This window comes from Cebus imitator, unplaced genomic scaffold, assembly GCF_001604975.1.
Source record: "Cebus imitator isolate Cc_AM_T3 unplaced genomic scaffold, Cebus_imitator-1.0 Scaffold371, whole genome shotgun sequence".
NCBI classification, from domain to species: Eukaryota; Metazoa; Chordata; class Mammalia; order Primates; family Cebidae; genus Cebus; species Cebus imitator.
The window spans coordinates 512,797-531,189 of record NW_016107686.1 but is presented as its reverse complement, the minus strand read 5'-3'; the positions used below and the strand labels follow the sequence as shown (position 1 = coordinate 531,189).

Here is an 18,393-nt window from a genome sequence, read left to right as displayed (position 1 = left end):
TTTCAGAGTTCTTTGAATCACAGGTTAATTAATCATGCAATTTAAACTGAGCTCTAAATATGCAATAGCATTGTTTTAGGTACACTGAAAAAAAAAAAAAAAAAAAAAAAAAAAAAAAAAAAAAAAAAAAAAAAAAAAAAAAAAAAAAAAAAAAAAAAAAAAAAAAAAAAACAAGAGAAAATAAATTAAGTATCCCCTCATCATCTAGCTAAGAGGTTAGAATCCACAGTATATGTGAAAATAAGTTATAGAATGCATTCCAAAGAAGTGATATAGAAAAAAAATGCTACAAGAATTTGATGAAATATGTCAGGAATTGATGAGAGTAGAGCTCAGACAGAAGAGGATACTAGAGAGGGAATTTGAGAAATAACTAGGGTTCAGATAAGAGGTAAGGCATTCTTGTCATGGAGTGGCAAAGACATCTGTCATGAGAGTAGAACTATATTTTGGAATCCATGTGTGTGTGTGTATCAGTGTGTGTATCTATATCAGTGTGTATATATGTGTGTATATCATTTCACTATATATGTGTGTATATAATATAATCATATAATCAATCATATCATATATATGTATATAATCATATAATCAGATGACTGATTATACATACACACACACACACACACACACAGACACACATGTACACATATATATTGAGATGAAGGGCTACAAATCTAATTTGCCTTACTCTTTGTAGACTAAAAATAGCAGATTCAAAACACACATATTGTCTGTGTATGTGAGATGACAGCCTACAAATGTAACTTGCCTTACTCTTCATAGACTAAAATTAGCAGATTCAAGACAATCTAGGTATTTTTTCATTACTGAACTGCATTTTCTGAGATAATTACATCTTTTCAAGCTATACTCCAATTCACAAGTAGGTATCTCAATGAAATTCTTTCATGGTATAAGATTATTGAAGAGCAGACTTTACCTCTTCCCAAGGAAAAAAAATGACTGCAATTTGAATAATTAGTAATATAATCACCTGATCACTTTTGAAAAATGTTATTGTGGTAAGAACACTTAATGTGAGATCTGTTCTCTTAAAAATTTTAAGTGTACAATGCACTATTGTCGACTCTGTGTGCACAGTTGTACAGCGGATCTCTAGAGCTTACTCATCTTATTTACCTAATCTCTAAGCCTTTAAAAATGGCTACTGTTTGTTAACTTGTTTGCTTAGAATTACCTAGAAAGATCTCCTTTACTATATGGGAGGAGGCAGAAGTTTACTATGGACGAGATTGAAGACTGGCTGAAACAGGAAAGAGGTTAAAGCACCTGTCCATAAGACACACCCTCAAGTTCCATGTCAGTTTACCACTGCCATGGCAACACCTGGAAGTTACCACCCCTTTCTGTGGTAATGGTCTCAAATTTACCACCCCTTTCCAGGGCAATGACCTGGAAATAACCACCCTTTTACTAGAAATTTATTAATAACTTACCCAGTAATTTGCATGTAATTAAAAGCAGGTATAAATATGTAGATCTGCTCCCAAGCTGCTACTCTCAGCATGCTGCCTATGGGGTAGACCTGCTCCACAGAAGCAATTACAAAGCTATAACACTGCTGCCTCAATAAAGCTGTTTTCTTTTACCACTGGCTCACTCTTGAATTCTGTCTTGAGCAAGGCCAAGATCTTTCTCAGGCTAAGGCCCTATTTGGGGGGCTCACCTACCCTGTCTCAAATTCATCCCTGCTGTAGCTTTAGACATACATGATCATATGCTAACAACTGGCTAGTAGGATAGGGCTTTTGAACAGGGGCTATTGTGAAGTCTGTTGGCACATTCATGAGCAAAAATGAAATTAATGTGGATTACCTCGTAGCCCAGCACTCTTCCAGTGTTTCTATTCCAGGCAATAGCATTCCATGAAACCTCCATTTCAGAAGCAGAAAAACTCTGGACAGAAGTTCCCCTTGGGGCCAGTTGAGGTTCTACCATACAGAGAAAGACATGACCATCTTTAGCAGAGTGGTTCATTGAAGAGGGAACAAGGGAACACAAACCATGCATAGAGTCTCAAAGAAAACCAGAGCCGAGAGCAACTTACCATCTTCCCCAGAGTAGACAATGGTCACCGTACTCAGGGGTCCTTCTCCTTCATCATTATACACACCCACTTTGACTTCAAAGGGAGAAAGTGGGATGACACTTTCATTTCTGTAAACAAATCTTGATGATTCCACAGATGCTACTTTCTCCTTGGTCCAGGTTGTTGAGCCCACTGGCCGGAACATGACGATATATCCAAATCCCTCCCCATTCTGAAGTTCTTCTGGAATTGACTTGGGCAGAATGTGATCAATCACTGAGTATTCGCAAAAATATTGTATTAAGCTACTATAATATTTATTGATTATTTCACATTTCTTCCTTAGAGACAAATATGGACATTTATGTTTAACGATGTATTAAAAATACTTTTATTTGAAATGCCAATTAGAAAAATGATCCCAATTTAAGATACTCAGATAAATAGCTGAAGTTTTCAGACAGAAATATAAAACAAGCTTTACGTATTTATATTTTTTCTTTGATCACTAATAAATTACAGTAATAAAATAGTTTAGGAGATTTTATGATACACACTAAAATGTGGTTTTGATATGAATTTTTAAACTCAGCACAGATTAACTTATTAACTATTTATTTCAAGACTAGGTATGTTTTCGTTTCACAACATTTTAAACAAGTTTTTGTAAGACATGAGTAATGTAATTATTGTGAAATAGCATATGATTAAAGACATGGAGTATTTCTTTAAAAAGTATAAAAGATCTTTCATCATTTCTCAGGCATACATCTTCACTGATAGTGACATGTGTGCATTTTTCCTAACATGACAAAATAAACTGTTAACTCTCACAAAGATCAGATTTTATAAAATACATTTCAAGTCTCAAATTACTATACTAACAAAACAGAAATAGACACATATTCTCCCTGTACTATACAGATGCTAAAAATCATAAATAATCATATGAAGTTAGCAAATTAAAATGGATCTGTGCTTGAATTTAGACCCATGTATCTCCTAATTGCAAGAAACTTGGATTGAAAAATCAATGGAATTTATTTGGTTTTCCCAAAGGAAAATGCTTTGCTTTTTTTTTTTTTTTTTTGTAAATATTCTGATACACTAATAAAGGCAACACCTAGCAGGACATAGCGCTTCTAGTCCCTCATGCCCACAACTCCATTTCAAAGGTTCTCTTTATTTGTGGGAGTTCATTTATTATATCAATCACATTATCCTGCCACTTGGAACCCATGTGAGAACCCATTCATGAGCAACAGAATCACAGACACCATCTTGGTGAGTATCTATGAGGGCAGAATCTCTGCACTGTATAGTAACTAATAGACATGGTCAATTCCTCTCATAGAGTTTGCATATGAAACATGATGAGTGGCAGAACAATAATAGATATACATAGAGCAGGCAAAAATTAGAGAACTTGAAGTAGCAGGAACAGTGAGGCAATAAAAGCTAAGAGAAAACAGATGCTGTAAATTAGAGAGAGGAGATCCAATTTAGCTAGCATCCAGGTAGAAAACTGGAAGTAAAGGAAATGGGATGAACTGAGGCATAAGCATGAGAGACTATTAAAGCCAGGGCTGGATCAGCAGAGAGGTTGTTGATGGTTGGCTAGAGCTCTTGTGCTCGGGTGCACAGAGCAGTGATGAACGATGTTCCAGTTCTTCATTTGACCTGCCTGCCTGTTTGCTGAGACTTTTTCTTGTCCTCATTACTTCCCATGTAGCTTTAAAATAAATCCCCATTAACCGAGATGACCTGACCTGGTCTCTATTTCTTGCCATGTGGAACAGCCTCACAAATTCAGAAAGGGAAAAGAGAAAGAAAAATGCAGCTCCTGATATCTGGGGAAACAAAATATTTCCTCATATGAATGCTTCTCTTCTTTTTCACAGGGAGACTAGAATTAAAACAGTTAATTTTGAATGGCATAGAAGAGATTTATGAGAAAAAGCTACTTGTTAGAGCATTTGATTCATTTCTGAAGTTTCTTTGATCTCAGATTAAATCAGGAAGCTTAGTTCATCTACATAAATAGGGGACTTTTGTTTTTGTTAGTCAAATACAATTAGTGTTTCTCATGGTGCTCTCTCAAGAAAGATCTGAGTCCGACATATGCAGTTTAGAGAGGAAAAAAGAGACTAATTTAGATACTTCCTTTTATTCTCATATGAACAGAGTCAAATGATTAAGAAATATATATAGTTATCTAAGAAGGCCAGAAAAAGAGTTTTCTTTAATGGAGACAGTGTTTAGTAAAATAAAGAAATTGTGAAATTCTTCTGGGAGTGAAATCTATGAAAATTGACAAACTAATAATGTAATTCTCAACCACAGTGTCTGTAAGAACCAAATCTTTAGTACAGACTAAGGATCAGCAAAACCATGTACTTCCAGCCAAATGTGGCATACAGCCTGGTTTTGAGAATAAAGGTTTTGAGACATGCTGGCACCTATGTGTTTATAAGTGGTATGTGGCTCTTTTGAGCTGCAAAAGCAAAGTGAGACTTCAGAAAAGATATCATATGGCCCACAAGACTGAATATTTTTACTGTCTGGGCCTTTAAATAAAAAGTATGCCAACTCTCAGTGTAGGTATGTATCTCTGACTCCACAGTGTTTTATCCTGTATACCTAATTTTATAGTCAAATTTATGAGAAATTCAGCACAAGCACCTCAAACCTGGAAGTATTTGGGAGTATACATTATGATAAAATAAAGAATAAACATGTTCTTAAAAATTAATTAGCCATTGCTATATTCTAAAAGTTTGATAGTATGTCCAGGTTATTGGAAACAAGCCAAACCAAAACAAATAAACACAAACTCTATATTTACTGTGTGGTACTGGGGAAAACACAGGGAAGATGCTTAATTCAGTTCAGGCAGATTATACTGCAGTGTGCCTAAATGAAGGCTAGTCACTAAAGCTGTCACTTATAAAATAGAGTGGTAGACTGTGACTGAATTTAGAATAGTCTTGTGTACGACAGTGCTTTTCAAAGTTCAACAGGTACTATTTCAACCACAGTAGGAGTGACATTGGCTGGGGGTGGCCGCTCTACTTCCAAGTCACTTTCAAAACACAGTTCAGATATACTCAGTTCTGATCATGTCTTTCCTGACCTCCTTCCAGGCTGGTTTAAGACCATTCTGTCCTGTAGGCATCTGAGCATTCAGACATTTTCTCATCCATTTTTGTATTACACTGATAGAAACAGAGAGGCTACTTAATATTGAGTTCATTAAATTGAAGGAATTACTACCTGCATTCGGGTGGCTCAGGTTCATACTAATGTATGAATCTTCTCCTAAATATACTTATCCCATAAGGAAGTTGGGCACGAGAAGAAGTTGCCTCAGTATCTGCCAGTACATAAAGTAAAATACGAGTGATAAATGGGAAACTGAATTCACTAGTTTAGTTTCTGCAAGTATCTGCATATTAGATATCCCAAGAGAAAGCACACAGAGGAACTGGCTTTAATTTACTTTTTGAAAATAGAGGTTAGTATGTGTTTTCTGTAGCGGTCCAGATAGTAAATGTAAAAAAAAAAAAAATTCAATTTTTATTTTAGATTCAAGGGGTACATGTGCAAGTTTGTTACATGGGTATGTTGTGTGATGCTGAGGTTTGGGGTACAATGGATCCCATTACACAGGCAGTGAGCACAGTGTCCATCAATAGCTAGTTTTTCAACCCTTACATCATCACTCTAGTAGACCCCAGTGTCAATTGTTGCTACCAGACAGTAAATATTTTAAGCCTTGTGGGATATATGGTCTCATACAACAGCAAGAAAGCAGCAATATACAACATGAAAAAGAATGGGTATAGCTATGGGTGGATTTATTCACAAAAACAGGAAACTGGCCAAATTTGTCTCATAGGTCATGGTTTGTGCACCTTTGCCTTAAAGAAAAAAGAATATTAATTAATTCATGTTCATCTCCATTTAAGAATGATAAGGGCTGGGTGCAGTGGCTCACACCTGTAATCTCAGCACTTTGGGAGGCCAAGGCGGGTGGATCATGAGGTCAGGAGTTCGAGACCAGCCTGCCCAAGATGCTGAAATCCCGTCTCTACTAAAAATACAAAAGTTAGCGGGGCATGGTGGTGCATGACACACCTGTAATCCCAGCTACTTAGGAGGCTGAGGCAGGAGAATCACTTAAGCCCAGGAGGTGGAGGTTGCAGTGAGCCAATATCGTGCCACTGCACTCCAGCCTGGGCAACAGAGCGAGACTCTGTCTCAAAAAAAAAAAAAAAAAAAAAAAAAGACTGATACGCATAGAATTTGTCCCTTCATTATAGACTGTGCACAAATGATTGCAACACTGACCTTTAGGAATTTCTGAGCAAGGGGGAGAACAAAATAAATATTAAGTCAGGCAAAACTGCCTATACACTATTATGATTATGCTTATATGGCCTTTGATGAATATAGAAACCTAAATAAACTACTCACAAAAAATTCTCTTGTAGACTCACTTGAAAGTCAGTGTTTTATAAGAAATATGTTTTGAGTAGCAGGTATAATATGGTTAGCTTACCACTTAAGGTAGATACTCAAGGACTCATGCCCACCCTGGAACATCACATTGCATGGGGACAACTGGGATTGTAATACAGGATACAGTAAAAGAACATAAGGGGATAGCCCTGTGTTCACATGCTTCTCTGCCCAATGATACATTTGTAACCCTCAGTTTTCTTACCTGAAAGTGGTGTAACCACCTCCTAGCATTATTGTGAGGACTGAATGATATGAAATGCTCTGGGTGGCACCTGAAACCCTGCAAATGCTTGAGAAAATAGGGTTTCCCCCTCTGTCTAACCTCTGAGAGTCTCAACTCTCTGAAAACACTGCCTTTCATTCAACCATTGCTCACAGAGGGCGGACCACATTCCAGGCACTGTGCTAGGCCTATGATGTCCACATGAAACAAGATGTCCAGAGGGAAGGGTGACTTTCAGGGCAGTTGCATCTAGTTTCTGACACTGTCATTTATAACCATAAAGAACAACATCTCTGTTTCCCAGTTTTCTCTCAGAGTCTAGCTGGGTGAAGTAGGCTTTAGCGAGAGACACCTGATTTGTATTTTCTGGAACATAGGAATGCAGTTTATTTTAACTGACAGATGTCTGAGAAACTTTTAAAGTGGGAAGAGATCTGGACAGCCTATGGTGGCAGAGTGAAGAGACATGGTAAGTGGGTATGCATTACACTTTCACTAAACTTGGAGCTGGGCATGGGTCTGCTGAGAGCAAATGTGAAACTCATGTAGTGGGTAGCCTTGAAGGGGACTCTATCTACAAAGACCACCTAGAGGAGAGAGACTATTCACTGGAAAAGTGGAAATGGACCACCAAAGTCCAGGAACTGATACCCTTCAGCAGCCAGTGGGGTCTACATCAAGGAATTGCAATTGGGAGTCCCTGGTGGGGAAGGCTTCAGGTACCAGTTCCCAGATAAAAAATAAACAAATAAAACAGAAACCCTACCCCATGAAATGGCAGTGTCTGGAAATTTGCCATACATAGAGTGTACCAAAGTCAAATCAGAAATGTACCGGTAATCCAGACATTTTCCTCTCTCCTCTCCTCCTAACACCAACATTCTGTAGCTCTGGAGAATCCAGAGGTAACACTGTGAATGGGGAAAGATAAATTACAGAGCAGAATGGAGAGAAGTTGAACTGACCATATATTCCCTTTCCTGCTATAGAATCCCCAGGCTGAGGCACTAAGCTACCGAAAATGAGAAACTTTAAATCCGTTGAAAGTCTAAACTCTGAAGTTTATACTCCAGTCTGATGTGTATACACCAGACAAAATTTGTAATAAGTTTAAAAAAATGAACCTATATGTTAGTGTGTAATAAGAATGACCACAAAATCTACCCCATGTGCCTAAGTTTTCATCTAGGTGCAGAAAAGAACAAGTTGATCAAATGTAAAGAGCAGTGTTAGGACAAGAATTGTTTTTTGTCTACTAAGCTCACCTTATTCACAATACAACAGTGCCACAGATAATAAATCAAACAATGCCTAATTCATCAAGTGATAATGAAAATGCTACTGACCCACATTCAGAAGATATTGAAGTTGTTTTTTATGTATTTGGGAGAAAATTGTGCTGAGTTCATCATACTGTCTCACAATGAGAAAAGTTGCTAATACCTCCTCTACATAATTCATCACCAGGATGATGTATTTTTATACTGTATATTTTTATATGTTCTCAATAGTGATCAAATACATCTTTGTTTTTCAGTATTCTTCCTGGCCAACTAAATCTCTTTTCTTCAAAATAATTCAGTTGGGCAGAAAATTACCTCCCACGTAATGACGAGCTCAGACCGACTTCCTCCACCTCCATTGATGTTTACTGGCGCCACAACAGGGACTAAAATCAACCAAGAGAAATGTGGGATGGCAATTGTTAAAGTACATCTTCATCAGGAAGAATTTTTATTTTGGATTTCACCTTTCAAAATCTCATGCAGGCATATTGTGAGAGAGTCTTGCATTTTTAATGAACATAAATTATGTTTACACATATCCAAATTTCTAAGAGAGAGGACACATTGTGTTTGATACATGAGCACTGTGGCTCCAAAATTAATTAAAAACTGAGTAACATCGGGTATTTGACATTATTATGCATCATCTACTAATTGGCAAAATGATGTTCCATTCAGATGGTAACAGTGACACTGCTGATTTAGTGCCTAATTATACAGTTGTGCTGTAAACAAGTTACAGAGGCAGTATATTAATTATTTTTTCAATAAACAAACTAAAATAATTTTTCTTTTTATTAGTCATCAGGATATTTTAATATTTAAAATTAAATATTGAAAAATATGTAAATAAATATTCTTATTTTAAATCTTCCCATTAGAATCTCAAATCTCTCAGGAGAGAATAAGAAGGAGTTTTCTTCTAACTTTTCACTTGTGAAGTCATATTTTTCTACTGTGAAAAATGTGATTGGGAGAGGTTCCTTCTATTTATCTTTTGGGATCTAAGGCTCTGTGGTAGAGGATTCAGAAACCAATGACTGATGAGTTTTTAAAAAACATGCCCCTCAAATATACCCTTGTGAGGGCTATTACAATGAATAATAGTTCAATAGAAATTGTAAAACTGAGGAAATTGTGAGTTGTGTATAGGGTATTGTAGTATCTAATAAGAATGAGGTTTTGCTTTACACATGTGTAAGTGTTTACAAGCATTATTTTTCTTGACATAATGACAAAAGTATCCTAAATCTGTGATTATGGCTAAATCACATTTTAAATTCTTTTAAAATGTGGAATTACATGAAATTGTCTATATTGGACCATTTTGAACAATATGAAAGGTGGTTGAGGAAGCACCTGGGTATAACTGGGGATTGTTAGGCAGGGATTAAAATATGTAAGTTTTAATTCTTCATTTCAAAATTTTTCCCACCACATAGACCATCTAAATAAATCTAGATTACTTATTTTATTTATTTCCATTTCATACAGATACTTAGCTCTATAAATATGGCCAGAAAATAGTCACAATAATCTGATTAGTTTTTTTTTTTTTTTTTTGAGACAGTGTTTCCTTCTTGTTGCCCAGAGTGGAGGGTAATGGTGCAATTTCAGCTCACTGCAACCTCTGCCTCCTGGATTCAAGCGATTCTCCTGCCTCAGCCTCCCATGCAGCTGGGATTACAGGCATGCATCACCACACCCAGCTAATTTTGTATTTTTAGTGGAGACAGAGTTTCACCATGTTGGTCAGGCTGGTCTCAAACTCCTGACCTCAGGTGATCTGCCCACCTCTGTCTCCCAAAGTGCTGAGATTACAGGCATAAGCCACCACGCTCGGACTGATTGTTCTTTTTCAAAATAGCACCTTTCAGATATACCTTTTCATATTTAAATTTACCCTTAAGTTTGTCAGCTTTAAGCTTCATAATTTTTTAGGAAAAAATTACTTAAACCTAAAACCTATTTTCTAAGTCTTCCAATGCCTTTGATCAAAAGCTATGGGAATCAGTGGATTTTACAGAGTTGCTGAATTTATAGGGCTTGACAGCTTATTGTGACTAACTGCACACTATCTCAGGACCTTTGCATAGTTTAGCTATGTAAGGAAAAGTATTTTAAATTATATTTTGATTTACTTTTATAAAATTTCCCGTGTTCTGAGAAATAGAAAATTCCTTTCCTCATTCAATTTCAAATTAATTGTACTTAAACCTAAAACCATATTGAGAACAGCTTCGTCTTTGATGATATCAGAGAGGGGGGGAGGGGAGAGAGAGAGGGGAAAGGCTCAGTAGGGTTTGATTCAGTAGAGTTTGACTCAGTAGGTATGAGTATCACCAGTCTCATTTTGCTACTGGAACAAGAGAGCTTTAATGGATAGAAAGTGGCACACAAACTTTGGTATTAAAATGTCAGAGTTTGTGTCAATGTCCAAAGCTACCAAAATATAAATTAACTATAAACAAACAACCTGAAACCAAAGCTCAAATCCAGAGTCATGGGCCACACCTGAAGATTGAGAGCCAGGTGGTATATAGGAAAGCCTGGGAATTTATTTACATACTTTAATAGCCACAGAAAGTGTGTAAAATATATTTAAACACTTTCTTTGGCTAATCTAATCTATTGCTTATCTACATTAAGATCCATTTTTATGGAGAATGTTGGGTGTAGAAATTAGGATGTCTGGATTCAAATTCTGGCTCTGTCAAAAACAACCAGCTAATATCCTGGTCTTCATTTTCCTCTTCTGTAAAACAAAGGGATTTCTTCTCAGCTGTAAGCTTCTAGCGTGATTTAATTGGATGATATCCCTGTCAAGTATGTCCCTTTTTTCTAGCCCCAATTCCATGATAAACATATAACATTATCTTTGGTTTACAAATTGATTTATTGACTTCTGACAGTTGTACTCACTTCACTTTAATAAGGTAATTGTGTTTGTTAAATTAAGCCAGCGACAACAAAGTGATCCTTTGTTTATATGACTGAATAAGAATGTGAACTTTGTGGGCTACATACAGCTAGCAGATTAAATGTCACCCCGGATGTGAAAGTTCGAGTGGAAGAAAGAGGATCCATTGAAAAGAGCTTAAGAAAGCATAGTTTCTGAGCCAGGTTCTTGTGTTCTGCTGTTCAGTGAACCAATTAATGCTCAATTAGTGCTCCTGTTAAATGAGTTTAGGATTTACCTCATTTGCATGGAAAAGAATTTATACTATTGCTCAATGAAGCTACAACTAGGTCAGAGTTTTGAAATAGATGGAAATGTATGGCTGACTGCACCAACAGAGTCTCAATTAATCCTTGGCTACAACATTTTAATGAAACAAACAGTAACTCATTTGCATATACAAATCTACAGATTCTGTATTGGATTTTGACTAGAAAATACATGTGATGCAAACACAGTTTCTGAAGAACTTTAATTTTGACATGCTGGCTTAAAGGTGATCATCTCTTATTGAACCCACTATCTGGGAAAAATACACCTTGCTTTGTATATGTAAAAATGGGAAATAGAGCCACTCATTTACTGCCAAACAATTTTGAGCCAAAAGTATTAAAAGAACATAATAATAGTTGTTTTCTTTAAGAACTATATCATACAAATTCTTCTACATTTTTAGAACACATTGATTCTTTACCTGATGCTTTAGTTCTTAACAATTCTGATGGTTTACTTGGTTCTCCAATCCCAATACTGTTGCCGGCAACAACACGAAATTCATATTCCACCCAAGGATTCAAACCAACCACTGTTGCATTGTATGTCTTGCCATTGAGAATTTCTGGAACTAAAAAAAAATGGGACATTAAGGCACCTAAATTGGCATTATTCAAAAACAAATAATTATACAAAATTATATAATTATTAATTAAAAATATGATTGCATTTGCTAAAATGATTGGACTGAATATTATTCTTTTAAAAGCATCCCAAAACTCTTTTGTCACTCACCTGTAGCAACAGCCTGCCAACCCACAGAAAATGGTGTCCGAGTCTGAATGGTAAATATTTGAATGGGACTGTTATTATCTGGGCCTGGTCTCCAGCTTAATTGAGAAGTAGTGCTGGAAATATCTTCCACTTTCACGTCCTCAGGAGGACCTGGTGGACCTGGAAAAACATGTTTTAGCATGACTACATTGGAGATACTTACATTCATTAATTTGGGACAAGGAAGGTTTATTTTTACCTGTTGTGCTTAAAAAGTAAAATATTGACCATAATATATTTGTAGCACATTATTAGAAATAAAGTTGTATTAATTCCATTTATGTGGTAAGAGACATTAATTTAGTAATGCTTCCTCTGGGGATTAGAAAATGTCACACATATGATGATTGCATATCAACCTACACTCAAAAATTGAGAACCATTGTCTTTAATTCATCTTAAATCTAACTGAAATAAATGCAACTAATAGGAAGCACTACAGGAGCATGTGGATTTGACTCTGCACTGACAGGAATGATTTTATAAACAGAAGGTGTGCCTCAGTTTTAGGCACTGACACTGCTTGCCAAGCCTGACTGTTCATTATAGACAAATCCTACAGAATTCTATGTTCATATCCACACTACCCATACCTTGGAGTCTTGAGGTTTAGAAAATAAAAAAATCTATCTAATTTAATCTCACTTCTATATCATGATGTGGTTTCTCAGAGGTCTACAATTTAGATATCAAAATTGTGACTGAATAAACAATGTGATCATTTTTTCACAATTTATGCTTACCTCTAACAATGATATCTGCTACTGCAGATAAACTTTCTAGGGCTGTTTGTACTGTGCAGAGATATTTTCCTGAATGATTTAACTGAATATTCCTTATCATCAAATCCCCAACAGATTCCTGCAGATAGAAAGGGAGAAAAGGATAAAAATGTAAGCCCACATAACAAGTCCTATGTTATTTTTACGGCTGGATAAATATTAAACATAAAACAACTCTGAAATTAAAAGATATACTACATCATTTTCATTTCTTGCATCTAAACTCTTTTATTATCCCCCTTATTATAATTACATCTAGAAAACAATTATTTCTATGAAAGACACAAAGCAAAGTAAACAGAAACAAAACAACTGCATCTTCTAAAACAGACAGTGATTATCCATGCAAATAAAGATGGAGAGAGTAATTATGAAAAATGGTGGTTCATGTAAAACATTTGATTCATTTTATTAAGCACTTAACAATTTCAGTAACTTACTCCTCCAATCCTTTCAAAATGAGCCACTCCTTTTTTTAAGTCTATGACATCTCCATTGAAAAACCATATAAATACCACCTCAATGGAGGGGTCATGCGACACCTGGCATGGTAGCACTATACTCTCGCCAACTGTAACATCCATTTTGGAAGGTGGGACGGTAATGACAGTTCTCTCTGTTGAGAAAAAAATATTATTTTTTTAAAAGCTTATGAAATGCAAGCCCATGGCTATAAAATACATATTTCTGAATCCTTTTATAATCATTTGAAATTATATAAACAAAAGCTGGAGTTCTACTATGTCCAGTATGAATATTCTATTGCCTGTTCTTAAATATCCTATATTTATTATCATTATAGCTTATTACCTATACTAAAATTAAAAACATAGTTTTATTTACACCTTATATGAAAATAGTTTACAGAAAACCGTAGACTTCAAAAAATGGCATTCCATATATATAGAATGTACTGTGCCATGTTTGTTGTATTTTATTCTAAATTTCAAGTCATATCATTAAAATTGACATACTGGTAACAGCTCTAAATACTCTCTGGTAACTTCATATACTATGAGACAAACTATGTTCCTAAGATTATGACCATCACAGCTTCTATAAAGATTTAGTCATATGTATATATTTAAGAGGGTGAATGCAACATATTTATTCTATCTTTGACATAGTTGTGACAATAAATTTCACTTTTAGTTAATGCAACATGAATAGGGAAGTTGGAAATTTTCCCTTTTATATTTAAGATTTTTCAGTGTAAGAATTACGCATCCATCATAAAAACCTTCCCTCTAGAAAAGCTGGTTTCTATGTCAATCTTTGTTCTACAAGATCTAGCATTTCATTGACCAAAATTTCAAAGGACAATACCAGGGTGTGCCAGTTGTACTTGAGAGTCCTGTATTTGTTCAGATTAAAGGAGAATTCACAATGTAGATCATTTTTGACTACTTTGTTTATAATGAAATTGTGATCCAGAGAGTTGAGAATTGATCAAAAGGGCAACTCAGTATCCATGAAGGGGCTCTGGGCAAACGTTTGGATTTAGATATGGACCATCTTACCAAGAATAAAATTTTTTGAAAGATTTACATTTAAGAATGAAGGTTTTAGGAAAGTTATTATTAAAAAATATTGTACATGAAGAAGTTTAAAAATAGTGAAATGACCTTGGAGCATCTCTTTCTCTATGGGTCATTTATAAGATAAAGTTTAGCCTTCTAAGATATGGACCAAAAGCTTCACTTTCTTCTAGCTTCTTCATTCTGCTCAAGAAACCAAACTAACATTGAGATTGCATTTATATGTTCACATTAATGTGTGACTGCATTTTAACAATAAAATGTTTAATTATTATTTGACCATTTAAACATTTTTAATTTTTTCTTCATAAATATTTGAAAGTAGAAACTAGGAAGTAATAATTTGGGATGTTAAGGTACATATTGACAAAAGAGGCATGGAAAAATAAAAACACATACTATATTTCTGAATATGAATATAATGGAGAAAATTGACCTCTTAATCAATATCAGATAGGTCTTCTTTTTTAATTATTTAAATCCTCTTTCCATTTTTATATTAGATGCATGCACTTTTTATTGATTTTTATTATTATAATTATTTGAGCTGGAGTCTTGCTCTGTTGCCTAGGCTGGAGTGCAGTGACACCATGTCAGCTCATTGCAGCCCTCACCTCCCAGGTTCAAGAGATTCTTCTGCTTCAGCCTGCTGAGTAGCTGGGATTATAGGCACACACCACCATGCCAGGCTAATTTTTGTATTTTTAGCAGAGACAGAGTTTCACCATGTTGGCCAGGCTGGTCTCGAACTCCTGGCATCAAGTGATTCACCCGACTTGGACTTCAAAGAGCTAGGATTACAGGTGTGAAATACTGCACCTGGCCAGATGCATGCACTTTATATTCTAATCATTTCTAAGTAGAAATTTGAAGAATGTCTTTGTAGACTATGCCCATTCTTAATTCCAAGCCTTCTTCATAGATCTGCGACCAAAATAAGGGTAAATGATACCCAGGGATCTAAGAAAATTTTTTAGAACAAGAGAAAATATTTTCCTTTTGTATTTGCTCTGAAAACAAATCACAAATGTCTTATTTACATTTATAGGAGGATAAGTTGGCTAATTGGATGTGTTGACAGAGCAAAACTGCCCAGATTTAAAGTTTTAGATCATGCAATTAAAGTAATTTTCAAACATTAAAAATGACAGCAAGTCCTTCCATTTCTGACACCACATAATGGCAAAATTAGACAAATTATTCCCTATCTACATAGCTTACTGTAGTACAGTAATAATGTCTAAAGTTTTATGAATAAGAAATGTTTGTGTTATCATTTATAATGATTACATTTTTCACTAGTTAATTCATTTGTAACTAATATTTATTGAGCAAGTAACTTATGTCCAATCCTCTGCTAATACTGAAGTCACAATGGTGAAGAAAATGGAAAAAAAAAAAACCAAAACCCTCCACCAAATAAAAAAGATAAGGAGTGTTCCTTCACAGAGATGAAAATCTACAGAAGGAAGCTAGCATTAATCAGATCATATCAATCACTCTACATTCATGTGTGATAAACACCATATACTAGAAGTGACTTTTTCAAAATGTTTGGCAGATCCTGAGGGGATCAGTTTGTTAAGAAAAAACTGTTTTAGCTGGGAAATAAAAGGCAAGTAGTAGTGAGCTATGTAAAGGTAACAGGGAAAGAGAAAAAACTAGATTCCCTATAAGGCAAGAGCATTCACAGAGAAACTATGTGAAGAAGAATTGTAATTGACAGATGCAGTGCAGCCATGTTGCTGAAAAGGCTAGGATGAAATGAAGAGTAGTAGACAAGTGAAAGTGAAGAATGTGAAGCTGGATGATAGCCATACTCAAGACAGAAGTCACAAATGTCATTAAGATCAGCTGCATAATTTGTGGGTCCCAGTGCAAAATGAAAATGTGGGGTATATTTTCGAAAAAGAGAAAAAAGTGTCATTAAAGGTACTAAATATAAAAGTTTTTACTTCAAAATAATTTATTACTTATACAATAAAATCAGAGTAACACAGATGAGTCATGACATACACTTACAAATTACAAAATAGATGATTTTGGTGTCATAATTTTATATGATATAATAAATAATATTTTATTAATGTTATATCTTGCTTGATTTTATAATTTTCTCATTTAATTTTCTGGTAACTTATTTACTAGATCAACAGAATTTATATATTATTAGCAACTTCATATTCAATTAATATATATTCAGTGACATCAGTCACTCCTGGCAAATACAAGATCACAAATACTTTTTGAAAAGTTTTTATTTTGCAAACTATCTTACTGCTGATGCAATTTTGTGAAACCATTAAGACTGTTTCATAGACTGTAGAAATATGCATGTTTCTGATGAATTACACTGAAATATAAATTTTAGAACATCTAGAGCTGATGATTCCTTTCACCAATTTTTTCAAAAAAAATTTAACTCTTTATTCAAATCCGTTTTGTGAGAGCCTGATACTAGTTTTAAATATAAATGTATGCAATGGAATCTTAATGTTTCCTCTGACATATGCTATAATTTGTGGAGGTTGTACAATAAATTGAAAGGGACTTCATGATTGTCATATAATTCAAAATGCCTGTTTTTGCATTCCATTTTTGTATATTCAATTACAAAGAAAATCTCATCAATAATTGGTTTCCCCAAAGCTTCATATAAAAATAATGTTCTTATCATTGACTGGAATAATCTTTAAGTTCAATTTCTATTTCTAAGCCTGTGGATTTCATGCAATGTCCATGTGTATGCCTTCGGTTTGCAATAATTTATTGACAAAGTTTATTGTCTGAGTACTAACATTTTCTGTTCTGGGGCTCAGGCTGGAAAGTTAATATTTTTGGAAATCCCACAGAGAAAGCCTCCAGGGATGTATGGACAAGCTGGCCTCCCACCTTGGATCCTCTCATTGACCCTTTTTAAAGTCTCCTCCTGCAGCCTTTGCTGCCACCCACTGCTGTTTCTATGGGGGCTACCACCATCCTCTGCAACTATCTAAGAGGTCCAGGTTCTGATGTACCCACACCCTCAGGACTGCAGGAATATGACTACACAGGCATGCGTGTGCACACCTGCACACTGCACATCACACCAACTGCTATGCATACATGCTGACTGCTGCATCCTCAGGCCTGAACCTGTGTGTTCATGAGCTGCTGCTGCTACATATGCTACCACACATGCATGTGGTTATGGTGAAGCAGCAGCAGGAGCAGCTCATGCACACACAGGCTATAAATACATTCTTAATCATTTTATCTCTCAATTTGTGTTCTGTACATACTTACAAAACATAAATTGACATGTAAAATAATTAAGAATTTCAAGACAGTCACAGCAGAACATTAACCCAAACCTGGGGCTTCCCTCAGCATCGGGCTCTGTGTGACTGGATTGTATGTCCATGAAACCAGCTCTGGATGTTATGCTAAGAAATGTATTCTTGCATAGAAGTAGAGAGTAGCATGGTGGTTATTATAGGCTGGTGAGAGGGAGGGATGGGGAATGAGGAGATGTTGTTCATAGGGTACAAAGTTTCAGTTAGACAGGAGGAATAAATTTTAGAGACCTACAGCACACCATGGTGACTATAGTTAATGTAAGACATATTTGATAATATCTCAATGAGGATTTCAATTGTTCTTATCACAAAAAAATGATAGGATGTGAAGTGATGGCTGTGTTAACTAGCTTGATTTAATCATTACACAATGTATACATATATCAAAATATCACATTGTATCCCACAAATATATATAACTATTATCCATCAATTAAACACTTTAGAAATGCATTTCTTGCTGGAAAAATTGGAAACATTGAAAGTACAAAGCAAAGGAATGATATGATGACATGCCATTATCTGCAGTGTGAAAAATGAACTGTATTTAAAAAGAAGTAGCTTTACATAAGCAGGCTTATTATCCAGAAAAAGGGGATGCATAGTTTCTCCCGGAAGTAGCCTCCTGTGTGGGTGAAGAGGT

At 35.2% G+C, this 18,393-nt stretch overlaps 1 protein-coding gene across 3 annotated transcripts in view; it reads right to left on the bottom strand.

The window, feature by feature from the left end:
* The window catches only part of CNTN6 (contactin 6), a 294,828-nt gene that overhangs the window by 11,550 nt on the left and 264,885 nt on the right, over positions 1 to 18,393 (bottom strand). For all 3 annotated transcript variants that reach the window (XM_037730963.1, XM_017507288.2, XM_037730964.1), the window contains 7 exons: positions 13,315 to 13,490; positions 12,836 to 12,953; positions 12,054 to 12,212; positions 11,740 to 11,889; positions 8,399 to 8,469; positions 2,072 to 2,306; positions 1,840 to 1,955 (listed from right to left, as the gene is read on the bottom strand). In XM_037730963.1, coding sequence (XP_037586891.1) covers positions 1,840 to 1,955; positions 2,072 to 2,306; positions 8,399 to 8,469; positions 11,740 to 11,889; positions 12,054 to 12,212; positions 12,836 to 12,953; positions 13,315 to 13,490 — 1,025 coding nt within the window. The remainder of the gene's footprint in view (positions 1 to 1,839; positions 1,956 to 2,071; positions 2,307 to 8,398; positions 8,470 to 11,739; positions 11,890 to 12,053; positions 12,213 to 12,835; positions 12,954 to 13,314; positions 13,491 to 18,393) is intronic.